Here is a 16,445-nt window from a genome sequence, read left to right on the forward strand (position 1 = left end):
AATAGGTTTAAATATGTAAAAGCAAGCTTCAAGCATCTATACATATTCTGGAGGAGCAGGAGTAATGTCAAGATTCTAATTAAAAACCATTATTGCTTGCATGGATTGCTCATAAGAAAATAAAAACTTTTTTTTAACCAGGGTGAAGATCCAGAGTGTGAACCTGGTTGTTTTTCTTAAAACGTATCCCATTAATAAATCATGAACTAAATCAAAAACGCCTTTTATTATAATATCAACATTCCTGCTGCTCCTATATGCATATTTGAGCACATTACTTAAACACTTTTATGTATCAAGACACAAACACGGGACATGTGCAGAGACAGCACTAATGAGATCATTATCATATCCACATCTGCTGTTATCAGTTTTTGATCCTCTGTTCTGCAGACATGCTGACATCAAGTGGAGGAGGAAAAGCGGGTGGGGGCAGGGGGGATGCTGGTAGCACGGCTGAAAGCGGGACAAGGTTGGGGAAGCCAGTAGGTAACACAAGCCAGGGGACACGCAATGGAGCTGTGACCCCTGTGGGTCAGAAGTGGCGAGCAGTAAACAGGAAGGAAATGTGAGCCAACAGGTCGACACTGACTGCTGGATGTGCTGCTGCGGGACAGCAGTATATGAGCTAATGTGACCAGAAGATTACCTGGACTCAAGGGCAGAGGAGGGAGAGAAAGAGAGAGAGACATAGAGAAAGAGAGAGAGAGAGAGAGAGAGAGAGAGAGAGAGAGAGAGAGAGAGAGAGAGAGAGAGAGACTGTAGCTGTACAGTATTTTTCGTGAGGAGAGCACGGCTATGATAGTGTAATAAGAGTGTCCACCGGTCCTGATGGGCCGACAATGTGAGAAAAAATATGAACAACAGCAGTTTTTGGACCGCAAGGTGAACATGGACAAGGTCCTGAAATTCTTCCAAATAACTGATCTTAAAATGCAGCTCTATTAACTGTCAAGAGGCAAAAACAGCAATTTAGATGCAACCTACAAATGTATGTTTATATGTTAATTCTGTTGACTCATTTTCAGTAGGGTAAGGTAAATTCAGATATGGTATGGTAAATCATGTACCCTCAAAATAATTACATTTTGGAGAAAAAGAGAAGGGGTCATGCCATGAGAAATAAATACATTTTGGGCAGGACAAATAATCCTTATAACATATGCTTGTGATATAAATATAAATGACCAGTAAAGGTATAATTTTGTACTCTAAGAATTAAAGAGAGAGGTTACAAATAAAAATGTTAACAAGGCAGAAGTCAGTAGTACAGGTTATAGCAATGGTAGTTGGGGAGGGGGAAACAAAATTATTTGTTTTCGGGAAGAAAAAAATGTCAATGCCATGTCAAATATCAGCGCACAGGTTGGTTACATTGCTATCTCAGTCTCTCTCCTCTGCTCCACTGTTATGTCTGTCAGCAGTTCTCAATGAGGGGAGTCACATCCACCTGCTACATGATGCATATTTGGAAACGTGGACTATCTGCAATGAGGTGATGAGTAAAGTTTGAGCTCAGTAGTCAGCGCAGTCATCTCATGATGATCTGGGAGACTGCAGTTCAAGACCTGGTGTGGGGACCTCCTTTGTAAGGTAGTTTATTCATGAACACTTATTGTACCACTTTAATTTTCTAAAATTAAAAATGTAATAAAAACAAAAACAGGATTTTTAAGCCTCTTTCCACTTTTATTCGAATACAAATACAAATAATTTTGTTGCCTCAACAAATATAGATACAAATACAAATACTGGGCTCTCTGCACATCACTAGTCATGACAAACAAATGACTAACAATTAGAAGAAATACAGTAAGCAAGCTTAACTTTTTCTTTACATGTATATGAAAAAATTGTCTGTCACTGCTAATACCTTGTAACACATGTGGATAGGCTCTTTGGGATGGACACATAGGCCTGGCCTGCTTGTCTGCTTGGCACTTCAATAATTAATGCCTTCACTTCATTGTCACCAAAAACTCATATCAAGAAAGGAGTGTCAGGCTCACCTTACTGATTAAGTCTGTGTGAAACTTTAATGTGCACCCCATCTTCAACTGATAACAAACGGATGTGCAAACGAGGAAAAGGGAAGCGAAACCATTTGGACGTCCACTGCGCAGCCAGCGTCTGCCTTTAACAAACACCGGTTATATTTTGAGTCATTCCTGTGTCTTTAGTGGCCTGTAGGTATCAGAGATGTTGCTACCTGATAGTCTGAACAGGGAGGAACGTCGTAAAAGATTTAACTGGTGTGTTAGGATAACTGAATGGGCTTTGTGAGCTCTGTGCAGGAACTCTATTCATAATGCAGGGGATGACAGCACTGCCTCTGTTCCCCAACAAGCATTAGTCCTGGGCCTCTACTTATGATGTCTGCGTGCAGCTTCCCTTCATTAATGAATGATAGGCCATGCACGTATCAATGGCCATTGCTGATACACGCACACAGGGCATCTGCGGAAGGCGATTTTTCAAAATTTATTTCCACCCTGCGTCAAACCTATAAACTTACTTGTCTGCTAATTGATAGATTTTTATTGATCTGTGTCTATTAACTGGACTAATGCAGGTTTGCTATTTGAACTAAAAAGCCACACCCTGCTTAATGCCCCGAGCAGCTGTTACATGTGCTGACTCACACTCAGACTGATAAATGGCTGTCATGGAGAGGTAAACAGGTACTTTGCAGACTTTTCCAAATGAGAAGGCACAATCAGATAAGATGGCAAGAGTCATGTAAGACTAGTTTGAGTAGCTGAATAATGGAGGCAAACTGTCTGGTTGGAGAGGACAACTAAATAATGTTTGTGTCTAGGTGAAGTTTGGTTGGTGGTAAACATCTTACAACATCCGTAACTGTTAAAGCCGATACATACGTAGGGTCTGTGTTTGCTGTCTTGCAGCTCAAAAGAAGCTTGGATTACACACATGGTGCATTCAGAAACTCAGACAACATTAAATTACAAGTGTCTGCTTCGGAAAATGATGGTTTATGTTATGTATGTCATATCAACATAAACCACATTACTACTGCTACTGATACTACTGCTACAGTTTTTAATTAATATTTTTTCTTTTGCATTGGTTTGTCTGTTTACGTTCCCTCATGTTTTAATAGTATACTTTATGGGTTATATGACAAATAAGGATGTACCTTTAATCTCCTTACAGCAGTACAGACTCTATTATGCGTCTCCAGCACAAACATAAACTGATCAATTCCTTCCCTGGTTAAAACTCTTCAATGACCTTAACAATGGGATCACAATTTTTCAAGTCTTGAAACAACAGTCAGGTGCCCAAAAGCACATTGAAACAGTTTTTTCTTCTTGTCATAATCATTCCTCCTGTTCTTACTGGCCATTAGAAGATCCCTTCATAATGCAATTACATTGTAAGTGATAGAAGCCAAAATCCACAGTCCTCCTTATGTGCAAAGCTAATATGAAGCTTCAGCCGTCCAAATGAATCAAATCAAGTAAATATCTTTTAACATTACAGTCTTTTTAGTGCCAAAGTCCAAGTTATTATACTTCCAGGGAAACACTGTCTGAAACACAAAGAGGGAATTTGACGCTAAAAAGACAGATATTGACTTGATATGACTAATTCAGGCTGCTGAAGCCTGATATGAGCTTCAGATCAACTTTTAAATGCATTTTTGCACAAAATGACTGTGTGGACAGACTGTGGATTTTGACCCCCATCACTTACATTGAAAGTGAATTTGAAGGGGATCTTTTAACAGCCAGTAATAACAGGAGGAATGATTACAGCGAGGAAAACCTCTCTCAGTGTTCATAGGGGCACCTGACTTGTTTTAAGACAGACTTGAAAATTTGTGAACCTACTCTTTAATGCACCTTAACTATGCATCTTAAATATTAATCTCCAAAGTTAACTACAGTGAACCTGTGCACCATATGCTGTTTAAAAGCTGTGTTTAAGGCACCATAAGAAACTCTAAGCAAACTATTCCTTGCCGTCTACGTGAGTGACCCAGTAACACTGTACTGTACCTGAGTATGATAGCACTTACAAGGTCTGTATCAGCCCCTGCTCCATGTTCCTTGTTCCTGCATGATTTAAAGAACTACTGCCACCTGTCAGGTTTCAGCTCCTCTCCAGTCTCAATTTCTATCCCAGGCTTTAGTCTGGCCATCAGATCTGACTGTTACCTCAGCAGAGCTGCCAGGTTGGTCCCAGCAGCCCCCACCTTACTCCTCCTCCCCTCTCTCTTGCCAGATTTCAGCAAACAGTGAATTATTCAGGGTTAACAAGCTGTAGGAACAGCTAACTCAATTACACATTTTCATTAAACCTCTCTTGCTGTGGTGACTAAAGAGGAGAGGATGTGGCTCGAGTGTGAAACCATGCTAAGCTGACTCCACTGACAGAGAGGTGACAGAGAAGAAGGTGACTGCTAGGGGGACATGTCAAAGGAGAGCCTAGCATCAGGCGAAGTCACGGCCTCATTTAATTGCTTCCTGGTAAAGGATTGTGTTGCCAGGTTTGATTGAGTGCAAAGATCACTTGTGATTGAAACAGTAGCTACACTGAGCTAACTGATTTCATTTGGCGTAATAGGTTGACTGCTGTAGAACTGAAGCAGACAGATCTGAAATGCTTTGTTTATCTATTAGGCTACAATGCATCACAGATATGTTGATGCCAGGTTACACGCAACAAAACAGTCATGTCTACCTGATTTTTATTGAAAAATACACAATTTTTGACCCATTATTCTCTGTTTAAAAAATCTAATATGTAAAGTTTTGGACTTGATTTAAAATTTTAAAATGTAGATATCAAATCACAGAGAGTAATCTTCATGTGTAAGAAACACCTGCTCATAAAATGGCTTAGTTACACCATGCTATGACTGTATTTGGGAAGCAGAAGTTGACTGCACTCAAAATTCACTACATTTTTTCTTATATTTGGTCAAAATATTAGGAAAGTGCTGGATTCATTTTACAGCAAATTGTTGAATACTATGGAGTATGCTTGACTCACTGCAAACATGTTGATTTTACCAAATCATTTTAACAAAGCGTAAATCTTCACTGAATGATGGCGGACACAAAACTGCAGCAGCACTTCTCTTTCTGGACTGAAACTTCCCAGCAAGTTGCATTTAGTGACGTCACCTGCCTTGCTGCCCTGATAAGAGTTGTAAAACCTCAATGCAGGATGTTTCCTGCATAATCCATAATGTTGAATTGTACTGACAGCAAAGCAGAAGTGAATGTAAATTTTACACCAGCAAGTTTCAAGATCAGAAAACAGAAACTTTAAATTAATCTTTCATGGAGGTGAATGCAAACAGTAATGTCAGTTTGAGTTTGTTGCCATTGTAAAACATTAAGCTTAATCTTAGTTTACATCATCATGTTTAAATTGCCTATCTTTGTTTAGTTATGGTGAAGTTCATACCAGTGTGAACTCTTCTGTTGACTTCTGACCTCTTACTTTTGTTAAAGTTAATGCTCTTGCAAAGATGGGATGTGAGAAATGATACTCTGGCACCCCCCAGTGTATTTAGGAGAATACACGCAGAGGATGTAATATTGTGAATGTGGATGATTTCAGCATCACTGTGTGAATATTTAAAGTCCCACTCCACTCAAAAATATGATTTTCTTCTTGTTCCCTCAGATTGATGTTTGAGCTTCACTGTGCAGAATGATATATGTGCAGAGTTTGACACTAGAAGGCTGTTTTCACATTCATCTGCTGAAAGTGGAAAGTTTTTCTGTGCTCGTTGAAAATCCAAATTTAAGGGTTGGGCCTACGAGCATGATTTGTGACATCACAAATAGTTTGGAGCCAATCCTGGTCCAATATTCAACTTACACAAGCATGATGTGGAAACTTGAAGCCTCCAGTGCACATACACTGAGTGAAGTAGGAGACATCTTGTGTTCAGCAGTTAAACATTTGAAATGAAATATATTTGAATATTTATAGATTCTGCAATTTTTAATGAGGGAGATGGAGGAGATGTAATTTTAAGGATTTAAACAAAATAATTTAATAATTTTTGTGGAAAAAACAAATCAGACACACATTATTAGTCAAAGTAGAGAGTTTTATATACATCTTAAAACATGTCTAGAGGTGGTCCTTTAAACAGTTAATTAAGAGGTACTTATATTGCTTTAATCCATGTTACTTTCCCCGGATGTGACGTCACTGCGGCCTCTTTCCTGTGTGACCGGGTCGGGAGCGCCGATAGCTGCTGCTGCCTGTCAACATACAGCTCCAGAAGACATCTGTGTCCAGGATTTTGTTTTTAACAGTTTGTCTCTGACAGTACACTTAACTGTCCTCCACCATGCCCATGTACCAGGTAAAGCCCATCAGTGGGGGTGACATAAAGATTGATTTGCCAACCTGCATGTACAAGGTACCAAATATCCACGCGCAGCAAGGGAACAGCTGCACCTCCGAGCACGCGTTTCAGGTAACTGTTAACTCATTTCATTTCGACAAGCCTCATCTTTTTTTTAACCGGTTAGCTTGTATTTTACCCCCGCTTCCAGTAGCCCGCACTTCATTTTTTGTTTCTCACATGTTGATACATGCGCATTTCTTACGGTGTGTTAGCATGAGCTGTCTTTAGCCCAGCTAGCTGGCTAGCTAATTTAGCTTGTCAGTGCAATGAGTAACCTCACTTCTGGGTGATGCAACTGTTAACAATCACTGCACGTCTCCTCTGTTCCATTAACATTAACATATTATTAAACAAAATTAATTGGTGGCACTTGTTGAGTAGCTTGTCTCCACCCTGTGTTGCATTTGCTGACACTGTCGTTATAATTATTTATTTAAGTGCACATAATGATGGTACATAGGAGACCCTTGCTTCAGCAGTGTGGGGTTCACTTCCGGTCAGACAGTTGGCACATATTACTAGTATATAACCTAATCTGACGGTACCAAACTTCAGCTATCTGCATAAGGTAAAGTCTCAGTAGACTTAGTCTTCCATCACTCAAAAATATGTTGTGTTTCTTGTTCCTTCAGATGGATGTTTGAGCTGTGCAGAATGATGTATATACAGAGTTTGACACTAGAAGGCTGTTTTCACATTCATCTACTGAAAGTTGAAAATCAGATTTTAAGGAGTGGGCCTGCAAGCATGATTTTTGGAAACCCATCATGGTTCAGTACAAACAACGTGAAGCCTCCAGTGCACATACACTGAGAATGGACTTTTCAGTGAAGTAAGAGACATCTTGTATCCAGCAGTTAAACAAATTAAATGAAATATATTTGCACATTCATAGAGACTGAATTTTAAATGACAGATGCAATTTTAAGTATTTTAATGTGGTAATTATACCTTTTTTTGTGGAAAAACCATATCAGACACGCATTATTGTTCCAAGGAGAGTGTTTTCATCTCTTAATAGTTGCCTGCAGGGATCTTTAAGATTGAAATGTCCTGCTTTCATTATTTATATATGTGCTGTAGTTCTACACCACATAAACTGGGAATATGTTTAATAAGTTGTCAATACTGATGATGCACTTGATGTTATATGTGCATGGAGAGTTTCAAGTTGGGACTCTCGCCCAGGTTGTAAAACTGCCGGGGATCTCAAAACCAGTCTCAAAACCATCATGCTCTCAAATTTCCACTTGTGGTTTCAGCCAAAATGTGCTATCTTCTCTCTGTCTCCACAGAATGGTGAGGTGGACCCAGCAGTCAAAGCTCTGGAGGCCCGACAGGATGAGATTATGCAAAAACTTTATGAGCTGAAAGCAGCTGTTGAGGGCCTGGCCAAGACGGTGACCACGCCAGATGCCGATCTGGACCTGACAGTCAGCAGCAGCCTCTCCCCCCAAAGCTCCAGCTCCACAACCTTCAAAGGCACCGCAAACCTGGACACACTATTGGGCAAGGTAGGAAACACTAGTGTTCTCTGGATCCAGGCATTACTGAAGACCTTGCTTATCATTGATTACAGCCTGTTTGTGCAGACTTGGCCTCGTTATAGTCAACAAATGTCTTCATACAGTATTTGTTTTAAATTCTACACACACTTATCTCTTTTATCTTGTTCATGTCACAAGGACCTCGGTGCTCTCCGTGACATCGTCATCAACGCCAACCCGGCACAGCCACCTCTGACCTTGCTGGTGCTCCACAGCCTGCTGTGTCAGCGCTATCGGGTGCTCTCCACCGTCCACGTCCACTCCTCAGTTAGCAGTGTGTCACCACAGCTTATGTCCTGCCTGGGTCCACGCCACGCGGACAGCTACGCCCGCCAGCTGTTCCAGCTGGGCTTCACCCTCATATGGAAAGATGGTAAGGCACAGTGAGAGAGGCAGGATTTTGTTACTTTAATAAGGACACAGGACATGGAATGTAGGAAGACTCAAAGTAAGATGGAAGAGTGGTTTAAAAAATAATGCTATAGGGACTGCAACACAAAAACATTTACATGTACAAAGCCATTCGTAAATCAAATTAACAAGGCAAAATATTCTGTATCTACACTATACTTGAACCAGTTTTTGCTCAGTTGTTTATGCTAGAGCCACACAATCCATGAAAAAAACTGTACTGTGCTGTTTAATTTGGAAGTAATTTATTGAGAAACTGAGTAGGTGTTTCGCTACATGCTTGTTCTACGATTATTAAACTAATTAAAATGCCTCTCACTCTGTCATCGTAATTACAGCAACATCTGTAAACATAAAGCCATTTGAGAGGTGGCACTGCTATTTTACTGGATGTGACCAAGAGGTGGATATCATTTCTTTGCTGAAAAATGACAGTGATGTAATTATCAAGAACAAATCTTGTATCCGTTTTGCACAATAAAGCCTTTTAAATTACATGAAATTAAGTACACATACCATTGAGTTTTGGGGATGCTATTTATAACTTGATATTCTAAAATAATCAGCGTATTGACATGATCTGGATGCTTGAAATGCTTTATAAATTGTGTTCTTGTTAACCATGAGGCCTGTTTCTCCTCTGCCCTGTTCAGTCCCCAAACTGCAGATGAAGTTCAGCGTTCAGAACATGTGCCCCATCGAAGGTGAGGCCAACGTGGCGCGCTTCCTCTTCAAGCTGCTCGCTCCCTACCCCTCCGACCCTGCTCTTGCCACGCTGGTGGACGGCTGGGTGGACACTGCTTTCTTCCAGCTGGCAGAGGGCAGTTCCAAGGAGAAGGCCGCTGTCCTGCGTGCTCTCAACGCCACTCTGGGCCGCAACCCCTGGCTGGCTGGGCCTGAGTTCTCCCTGGCTGATATCGCCTGCTATTGCTGCGTGCTGCAAAGCGGCCCAGCCTCGTCCACTCCCACTAACGTCCAACGCTGGCTCAAATCCTGCGATAACCTGGGCCACTTTGGACCTGCCAAACTACTTCTGCAGTGACCGGGGCTGTCCCTGAGCCAGACATCAGAAGGGTGTCTTACCCAAGCAAAGTGAGAGAAGGGCATTAGAATATTAAAATATCCAAGCCATGTCTGGAACGACTTCTAATGCTTCCCTCCTTACTGTAGTATATCACAGAACTGACAAAGACTCAGTAGAAGCAATTGGTGGTTGACGGTTATAGTAACATGAGAGTATTTGTCTCTGCCATTCTGCTTTTGTACAACAAAGAGATTCTAAGGGAACTTTTTGCAAGGGAGGAAGCATGAGAGGACTGTAAAGACAAGGGTGTGGTAACGGATTAAATCAATGGTACTGACAGAAGCTGTTAGTCTCACACACTGTACACCTTCCACCCACTTTGTGCCTAACAAGATCCTGTACTAAATGTGTGCGTCAATGTGTGGTCACAGGTATTACCGGGTGTTTTCAGAAGTAATACTTTGTACCATTGTTTTTCTGACGTCATTAAAACATCCACTTTGGATCAATCTTTGAACCGGGGCATGTCGTTTGTTTTATTTGATTGTTTACTATAAGAAGTTTCTTTCAGTGAGTGTGGCATTTACTGGAGTGCACCTCGGTGTCCAACAGGGGGCAGGATTGTCATAAATTCAGGATAATTTCCAAACATATAGTCATGCATCTGCCTCATTCACTTGCTGTAGCGCAGAGCTGCATCCCATCACACCATACATGAAGTGGAATTTAGGGAAAACACTCCAGACAGATCATTCTGCCATGACTTACTTAACACAAGACCTCACCTCTTTAGAAAATCTCTACTCCACCTGGTTTGCTTGTTTATGATGTATTGGGTGACAGCATGGTTAAGCACATGAAGGCACAGTAGGGTTTGAGAATAGAACCTGGGAGATTAATATGGGCTAATCACTGAATATATATCTTTATATATGACCATGGTTTAGTTAAAAAGCATTACAGATATGGACTGAAATCCAGTGATGAGATGTTGATAATTTAGTTGATATCATATCACCTGTGGAAATAAGTGCAGATGTAATAATAAGGTCTTTATACAGTGTAGGTCAGTTCAATGAGTAGTTTCTGTCCTTTTCCTTACTCAGTATGTAGGTGCTGCATAAACATCAAGTATAGAGTGTAGTTTGAATTATGTGCATCGTGTATTCTAATTATGAGCCACTACAGTTTATGGTAATATGGAGCAGTAATAAATAAATAAATAAATACACACAAACAGGTGAGAAATTAAAGGAAAAACCAACATGAAGTGTGTTAGTCCACAAGTCTCTCAACTCTACTGCAGTGATGAACACTGTTCTTCAAAAAGATATTCCCTCATTTGGTGTTTTGATGATGATGGTGGTGGAGAGCGCTGTCAAACACGTCAGTTTAAAATCTCACATGGTGTTCAATTGGATTAAGATATGGTGAGTGTGAAGGTCATAGCATATGATTCACATCATTTTCATACTCATCAAACCATTCAGTGACCCCTCGTGCCCTGTGAATTGAGGCTTGGTCATCCTGGAAGAGACCACTCCCATCAGGATAGAAATGTTTCATCATAGGATGAAGGTGATGACTCAGAACAACTTTATTGATTTGCAGTGACCCTTCCCTTTAAGGGGACAAGGTGACCCAAACCATGCCAGCAAAATGTCCCTCAAAGCATAACAGAGCCACCGGATCCCTTCACTGTAGGGGTCAAACATTCAGACCTGTACCAGTTTTTCCTTTAATTTGTCACCTGTCTGTATATATAAGATACAGACATCAATTGTTCATCATTAAACAAAATCAACCACATTATTTAAAAGCTGTAAAATATGTTTGCAGCCACAATCTCAAAATACTTCTTATAGTACTTCTAATGTGACTTAATCATCCAGCAGTTAGTTTTAATGATGTGTAGGTGTTTTCTTTTCCAAATGTGTAATCAGTTAACTCTTTTAGCTCCCTAAATCTGTTCAGCATTATTCCATTTTCATCTAAAATCACAGCTGTTTTGCCACAGTTACATTGTGTGGAATGGTATAGTAACGTCACAATTCTTATTTTCTTAAGTAATCCTTTAGTTACTCACCTTTACTTCCTTTTCTGCTATCAGTTGTTCAGCAGCATATTTTCCTTATCAGCTGTTGTGCTGTTGAATGGAGTCCCAATAGTCTGTCTCTCAAGCAGAACAGATTTTGGAGCAGTGGAGATTCAAGATTTTTTATAAGTCTGCCTAATTCTTTCTGAGTGCTGCAGGCAAAGTCATAGAAAATCAGATAACTAGAACAGAAAGAGTCATACATGCAATAATGTTGAAAATAAGAAAAAGCAAATCCCACAGCTTTCCATATTCTCTCAGGGTTGGTTTTGCATCTTCAGAAGTGTCATGTTTACGACAGCTCGGGAGCTAGATAGAGCCTGTGTGCGAGTGTGTGTTTGCGTTCTCTGACAGCCTCCTGTTGGTCTCCAGGCAGCTGTCTGACAAGACGAAAGCTCTTAAGTGACATCTGGGCACATGGCAAGGAATGCACTTGGGACTGTGCAGCACTGGAATTTTGCTGTTTGTATGCTGTGTGTTTCCTTCACACACAAACACAGGCTTCTTTGAAACTATCATCAGTATCTGTTGATGCAGTCAGGGCTGCATGCAAATAACGTGGCCTATCCCATCTTGTCGCTAACCTAATTAATTCTGATTTCCAATTGTTTTGGGGTTTTTTTTTTTGTGGAAAAAGGCAAAAACACATACAAAAAGCTCTTTCCTTGTCTCTTTATATATTATATAAAACATACAGACAGGAGATGCATTCTCATTCGACAGCTGTAGAAAAAACAAACTAGCTTAACTGAAAGACAAAAATCAATTCAGTTGAACCCTGTGGCTACTTCAAATCACAATACACAGATAGAAAGATGCTTTTGTCAGTGTTTTCCGTCCATGATTGTCAATTAGGTATTTTCATATACAAGTAGGCCATTCTGCAGTAGGAGATATATGCTATGCCTATCAAAACAGGAAAAAAAAGGATTATTAGAAAACAGATCTGGCTAAATTGTCTGAAATGAGACATTAATCCGGGTTTTTTTCTGTGATGATTTTAAGTTTTAGCACAACATGGTTTGATTCTGCATCAATCAAAAGGCTGAGAGAGATAGAGAGAGATAGAGAGAGATAGAGAGAGAGATAGAGAGAGAGAGAGAGAGAGAGAGATAGAGAGAGAGTCACCGGCAATGTATTCACACAGTGACCAAAGAGCAAATGTTGCTGTTGTATCTCAAAAGCTGAATGCGTTCGAAGTAGTCGTCAGTCAGAAAGTTTCTCTGTGAGGTGACCAGGTTGCCTTTCTGACTGAAGAGACGCTGGACGGGGGCTGTTGAGGGCAGGGTGGTGTTGTATTTTAGGAAAAGCTGCTTCACTCTGGGGAAGTCCTGAAGGCACTCTAGGCTCTTCCCCGGTCCTTCAATGTACTTGCGGATCTCCTCCATCGCTCCCCGTTGCTGAATCTGAGTGGCCGGCTTCACGGGCCCGTAACTGAAGAAGTCATCCTCGGATTCGATGGTTGACAAATTCCGACTGGTGTTCGCCTCGGTTACGTTGCAGGGATCCACCTGTGATGCCTCTGTAGCCAGCAGGGAGCACATCTCCTCTCTTTCAGAAGCAGCCATCCACCACAGGCGGAATTGAGGAGTTGTTGCCGTTGCAAACTTTGCTTCCGTGCTGGCGAACAGCTCCTGGAACCGTACATCAATAGCCATAACAATGGCATTGATGACATCGCCGAAGTAGTTTGCAGCATCTTTCTGCTCATTTAGCTTGTTCTTCAGACTGAGTACTGTTGGGATGACCAGACCCAAGTAACATTTCTGCTCTGCTTGGAAAAGTTCAAGTGCGAAAGCGAGCGGGTGGAATACAGCCACGTATTCTTTTAGGAAGGCCATCTCCTCTGGCTGCAGACGTGGGACCTCCAGGCGGGCACACAGCTCCGTCAACTCCCGCTCACTGAGAGAGACGATCTTCTGCACAGCACAGTACTCCACATTCCAGCGTATGACGGCAGGGACGACCAGTGCCATCTTTCCTATCTCCTCTGCTGCATCCATACCAACTTGAAGATGGTGGCATTTGCTCCATATGGCATACACTTTAGCCATCGTACTGTAATGCAGCTGGCACATGGGCCCCTGTGACACAGCCTGCCAAAAGTCTTCAGTAACAATCTGCTCCAGGGTGTGTGATGCACAGCGCTGTACGGTGGGCAGAAACAAGAGCATGTCCTGTTCCGGCTCACCCTCGAGGACGGCGCTCACGTTCTCGTAAAACCCGATGTCATCGTCACTCTCTTGGCTGTCCACCGCAAACTCCTTGAACACGCTGACAAAGGGGCTGCCGTTGTCAGTGACGGTGGTCTGAACTTTACTTTCGATATTGTACGCCACATGGATGTCGTGTATTCTCCCCGCAATGGTGTCATACGTGATCCTGCCCTGCAGGCGCGCAAACCCCAGAGCAGCAGATTTCCTCTCCAAAGAATCTGTGTCAATCCAGTGACAGGTCATCCCAAAGAAGCTTCTGTTGTTGGCTGTCCAGATGTCAGCCGTGGTGCACACGTACTGGACGTTGCTGAGTTTTGCCATCAGCTCTTCCCGCATCCTGGAGAAACCCTGGTCCACCTTTGTAAACAAGGTCACCCTGTCCATGGACTTTAGCCCTTCAGTTAAGCCGGCAATCAGCTTCCTGAATCCAGGTTGCTCCAGCACATAAAAAGACTGGCAATCTTCCACAATGAAGTTAAAGATATGGTCATCTATCTTGCTTTGGGTCATGCATTTGGAGATAATTTCCGCTTTAAGCTTTTTGAGCTGGCAGTGCCTGCTCTCCTCGCCATTGTGTTCCTCCTTCCTCCGTCCCCTCTTGGCATCAGGCCTGGCATCACAGCCCAAATGTGTTCTCTGAAAGACAGAACAAGGTTTCATGTTAGTTGTTGGAGGCGTGCCATTTCTATGTGTGGACTTTTCATCACTTTACAAACTTCAGCTGCAGTGAAAACCCTTCAAAATAACACTCGTGCAAAATAAAATGGTTGTTTTTCTCCAGGAAAGTTGAAAACAAAGACCATGAGCGACACGAGTTGGTAATCAGCATGCGGCTACAATGTAACGTTATTAATCACGAGTGCAGCTATTCATTCATTGACCCTTTCAAACATTAACCTGACGGTTGCGGGGAAATGTTACATGCACATTACTGTTTTGTAACTTACGTCTAAATGCTTCTTTAGGTTTGATGTTGAGGTCTTCGACGTGGAGAGCAGATTAACCCTCGGCAGACACAGATTACACTGGACGATGATATTTTTTCCTTGATCTGCCTTGTACGTGAAATGGTGGCGATAACGCCAAGTATGCATGGCCGATTTGGTCTCGCCACTGGTTTCATTTTGATCCACATCCATGTCGGACGCAATCTCTGCTGTTATTTAACGTCTTGAAATATAATAAAAGTATCGTAATCCGATTTAGTAATCGCGATTACACGTAAAGTAACGATGGCAGTAGAGAAATCCTCATGAAAAAGGGGCAGGCCTTTGTTCAGCTGTTACCTAGAAAATGAACAAGGAGCGGACACATACGTCACTGTCTATCGGGACGCAGGCGTACTTACAGTGGCAACGTACACGAGAGCAGGCACAGCGCGGCACTACGCAGGCGCCTCACGCACATGGACTACTACGTCGAGTCGTCACAGTCTGCTCCTTTAGTTTTTGCTCGCATTCATCGTAGTACTTTTACCAGAATTTCCTTTTCCTCCAGCCAGCGTTGCAGGCGAGTTGGAGCCACCATCAGGGCAGCGGAAGGAAATATATCACAGCGTTTTTAATTGATGCATTTTATCAAAAGCATCCACTTAGTCATAAGTTTATGGAGAAAACATCAATGAGCATCTGAATAGCAATTCCTACAGAAAGTAGTCATACAAAGAAAAAAATAATCACCATTGCTATTACAGAAAACTGTACACACTCTGAAACAGTTTTTTCCCCATTACTTTATTTATAGAAAGAATCACTTACAATATGTGTGACAATAATATAATAACAGAAAACAATTAGATATTATAATGAAATAAAGATAAAATAAAGGACTTCACTTTCAGTATGATGATACTATGTGCAGTGGGCCCAGTATTTGTATCTGTATTTGTTGAAGCAGCAAAATTATTTGTATTTGTATCGAATAAAAGTGGAAAGAGGCTTTAAAATCCTGTTTTTGTTTTTAACACACTTTTGCTGGTATTTGACATGTTTTTCTTCCCAAAAACAAATATTTTTAAAAATATTTGTATGAAACAAATATTTGTTTAAAAAAAACAAACAAAAACAATAACAAAAAAAACAAAAACAAACAAAATACACACTCAACAGTTAATTCAGCATTTTAATATCTGATGCCATCATTTTACAGACTAATGAATTGACATCTCTATGTAAATTGCTATAATTATTCTAAAATTTAAATATTTGAAGTACATTACAGATTATATCCTAATGGCGTTCATTCATTCATCAGGCAGCATGTGGGAACTGGACTCTAAAGAGGTATTTACTTTCATATAGGAAAACAACAGAGACAGCTCCATCAGACATGCAAACACATTTGAAGAACTGTCCTAACCTCAAATTTCCCTATTCCTTCCTGCTCAGACTTTCATAACACACATTTTATGACATTTTATTCGTAACAATCATAGGCCTATACTGAACCCCCCTGTGAACATTACTTTTTAATCAAGATTTGCACCATGGCTTTTGAGAGAGTAGTGGCAGTTGAGGGCAGTTGAACTGAGGCCATTTGTATCTCAAAGTCTCAATTTGTTGAAATATGTTATCTGTGAGTTATTTCTATAAATGCAACCCATTAAGAATAAGTTGACAAGGAAAAGTCAATTAGTCCCCCTCTAAGATGAGTTGCAGGGAAAATAAATGTACTGGCTGGAGTTGTTTTTTCTCAAACACGAGGCACCTTGCCAGTCGAAGCTAAGCAGCGTAGTTTGAAAACTTTCCATCTG

The 16,445-nt window shown here is 41.2% G+C and overlaps 2 protein-coding genes across 4 annotated transcripts; one reads left to right on the forward strand and one right to left on the reverse strand.

The window, feature by feature from the left end:
- Nucleotides 1-6,191: 6,191 nt before the first annotated feature.
- On the forward strand, nt 6,192-9,899 carry aimp2 (aminoacyl tRNA synthetase complex interacting multifunctional protein 2). 3 transcript variants are annotated; one of them, XM_067616366.1, is made up of 4 exons: nt 6,192-6,355; nt 7,696-7,914; nt 8,086-8,320; nt 9,012-9,899. In XM_067616366.1, the coding sequence occupies exons 1-4, from the start codon at nt 6,341-6,343 to the stop codon at nt 9,398-9,400; spliced, it is 858 nt and encodes a 285-aa protein (XP_067472467.1). In that variant the 5' UTR covers nt 6,192-6,340; the 3' UTR covers nt 9,401-9,899. The 3 variants fall into 3 exon arrangements, with proteins under 3 accessions (XP_067472467.1, XP_067472466.1, XP_067472468.1); XM_067616365.1 differs by having other exon boundaries at nt 6,193-6,469; XM_067616367.1 differs by lacking the exon at nt 6,192-6,355 and adding an exon at nt 7,071-7,232.
- Nucleotides 9,900-12,134: 2,235 nt separating this feature from the next.
- Nucleotides 12,135-14,986, reverse strand: zbedx (zinc finger BED-type containing X). Its single transcript, XM_067570425.1, has 2 exons — nt 14,641-14,986; nt 12,135-14,329 (listed from the first exon to the last, which is right to left on the reverse strand). The coding sequence occupies exons 1-2, from the start codon at nt 14,830-14,832 to the stop codon at nt 12,617-12,619; spliced, it is 1,905 nt and encodes a 634-aa protein (XP_067426526.1). The 5' UTR covers nt 14,833-14,986; the 3' UTR covers nt 12,135-12,616.
- Nucleotides 14,987-16,445: the final 1,459 nt, after the last annotated feature.

Source organism: Thunnus thynnus, chromosome 17 (genome assembly GCF_963924715.1).
Source record: "Thunnus thynnus chromosome 17, fThuThy2.1, whole genome shotgun sequence".
NCBI classification, from domain to species: domain Eukaryota; kingdom Metazoa; phylum Chordata; class Actinopteri; order Scombriformes; family Scombridae; genus Thunnus; species Thunnus thynnus.

What these genes read in the sequence shown, in the direction of transcription:
- aimp2 (XM_067616365.1), top strand. Translation starts at nt 6,341, where the DNA reads ATGCCCATGTACCAGGTAAAGCCCATCAGTGGGGGTGACATAAAGATT. An exon ending in TGGACACACTATTGGGCAAG is followed by an intron (nt 7,915 to 8,085) that starts GTAGGAAACACT and finishes TCATGTCACAAG; the next exon opens with GACCTCGGTGCTCTCCGTGA. An exon ending in CACCCTCATATGGAAAGATG is followed by an intron (nt 8,321 to 9,011) that starts GTAAGGCACAGT and finishes TGCCCTGTTCAG; the next exon opens with TCCCCAAACTGCAGATGAAG.
- zbedx (XM_067570425.1), bottom strand. Translation starts at nt 14,832, where the DNA reads ATGGATGTGGATCAAAATGAAACCAGTGGCGAGACCAAATCGGCCATG. An exon ending in ACCTAAAGAAGCATTTAGAC is followed by an intron (nt 14,330 to 14,640) that starts GTAAGTTACAAA and finishes TCTGTCTTTCAG; the next exon opens with AGAACACATTTGGGCTGTGA.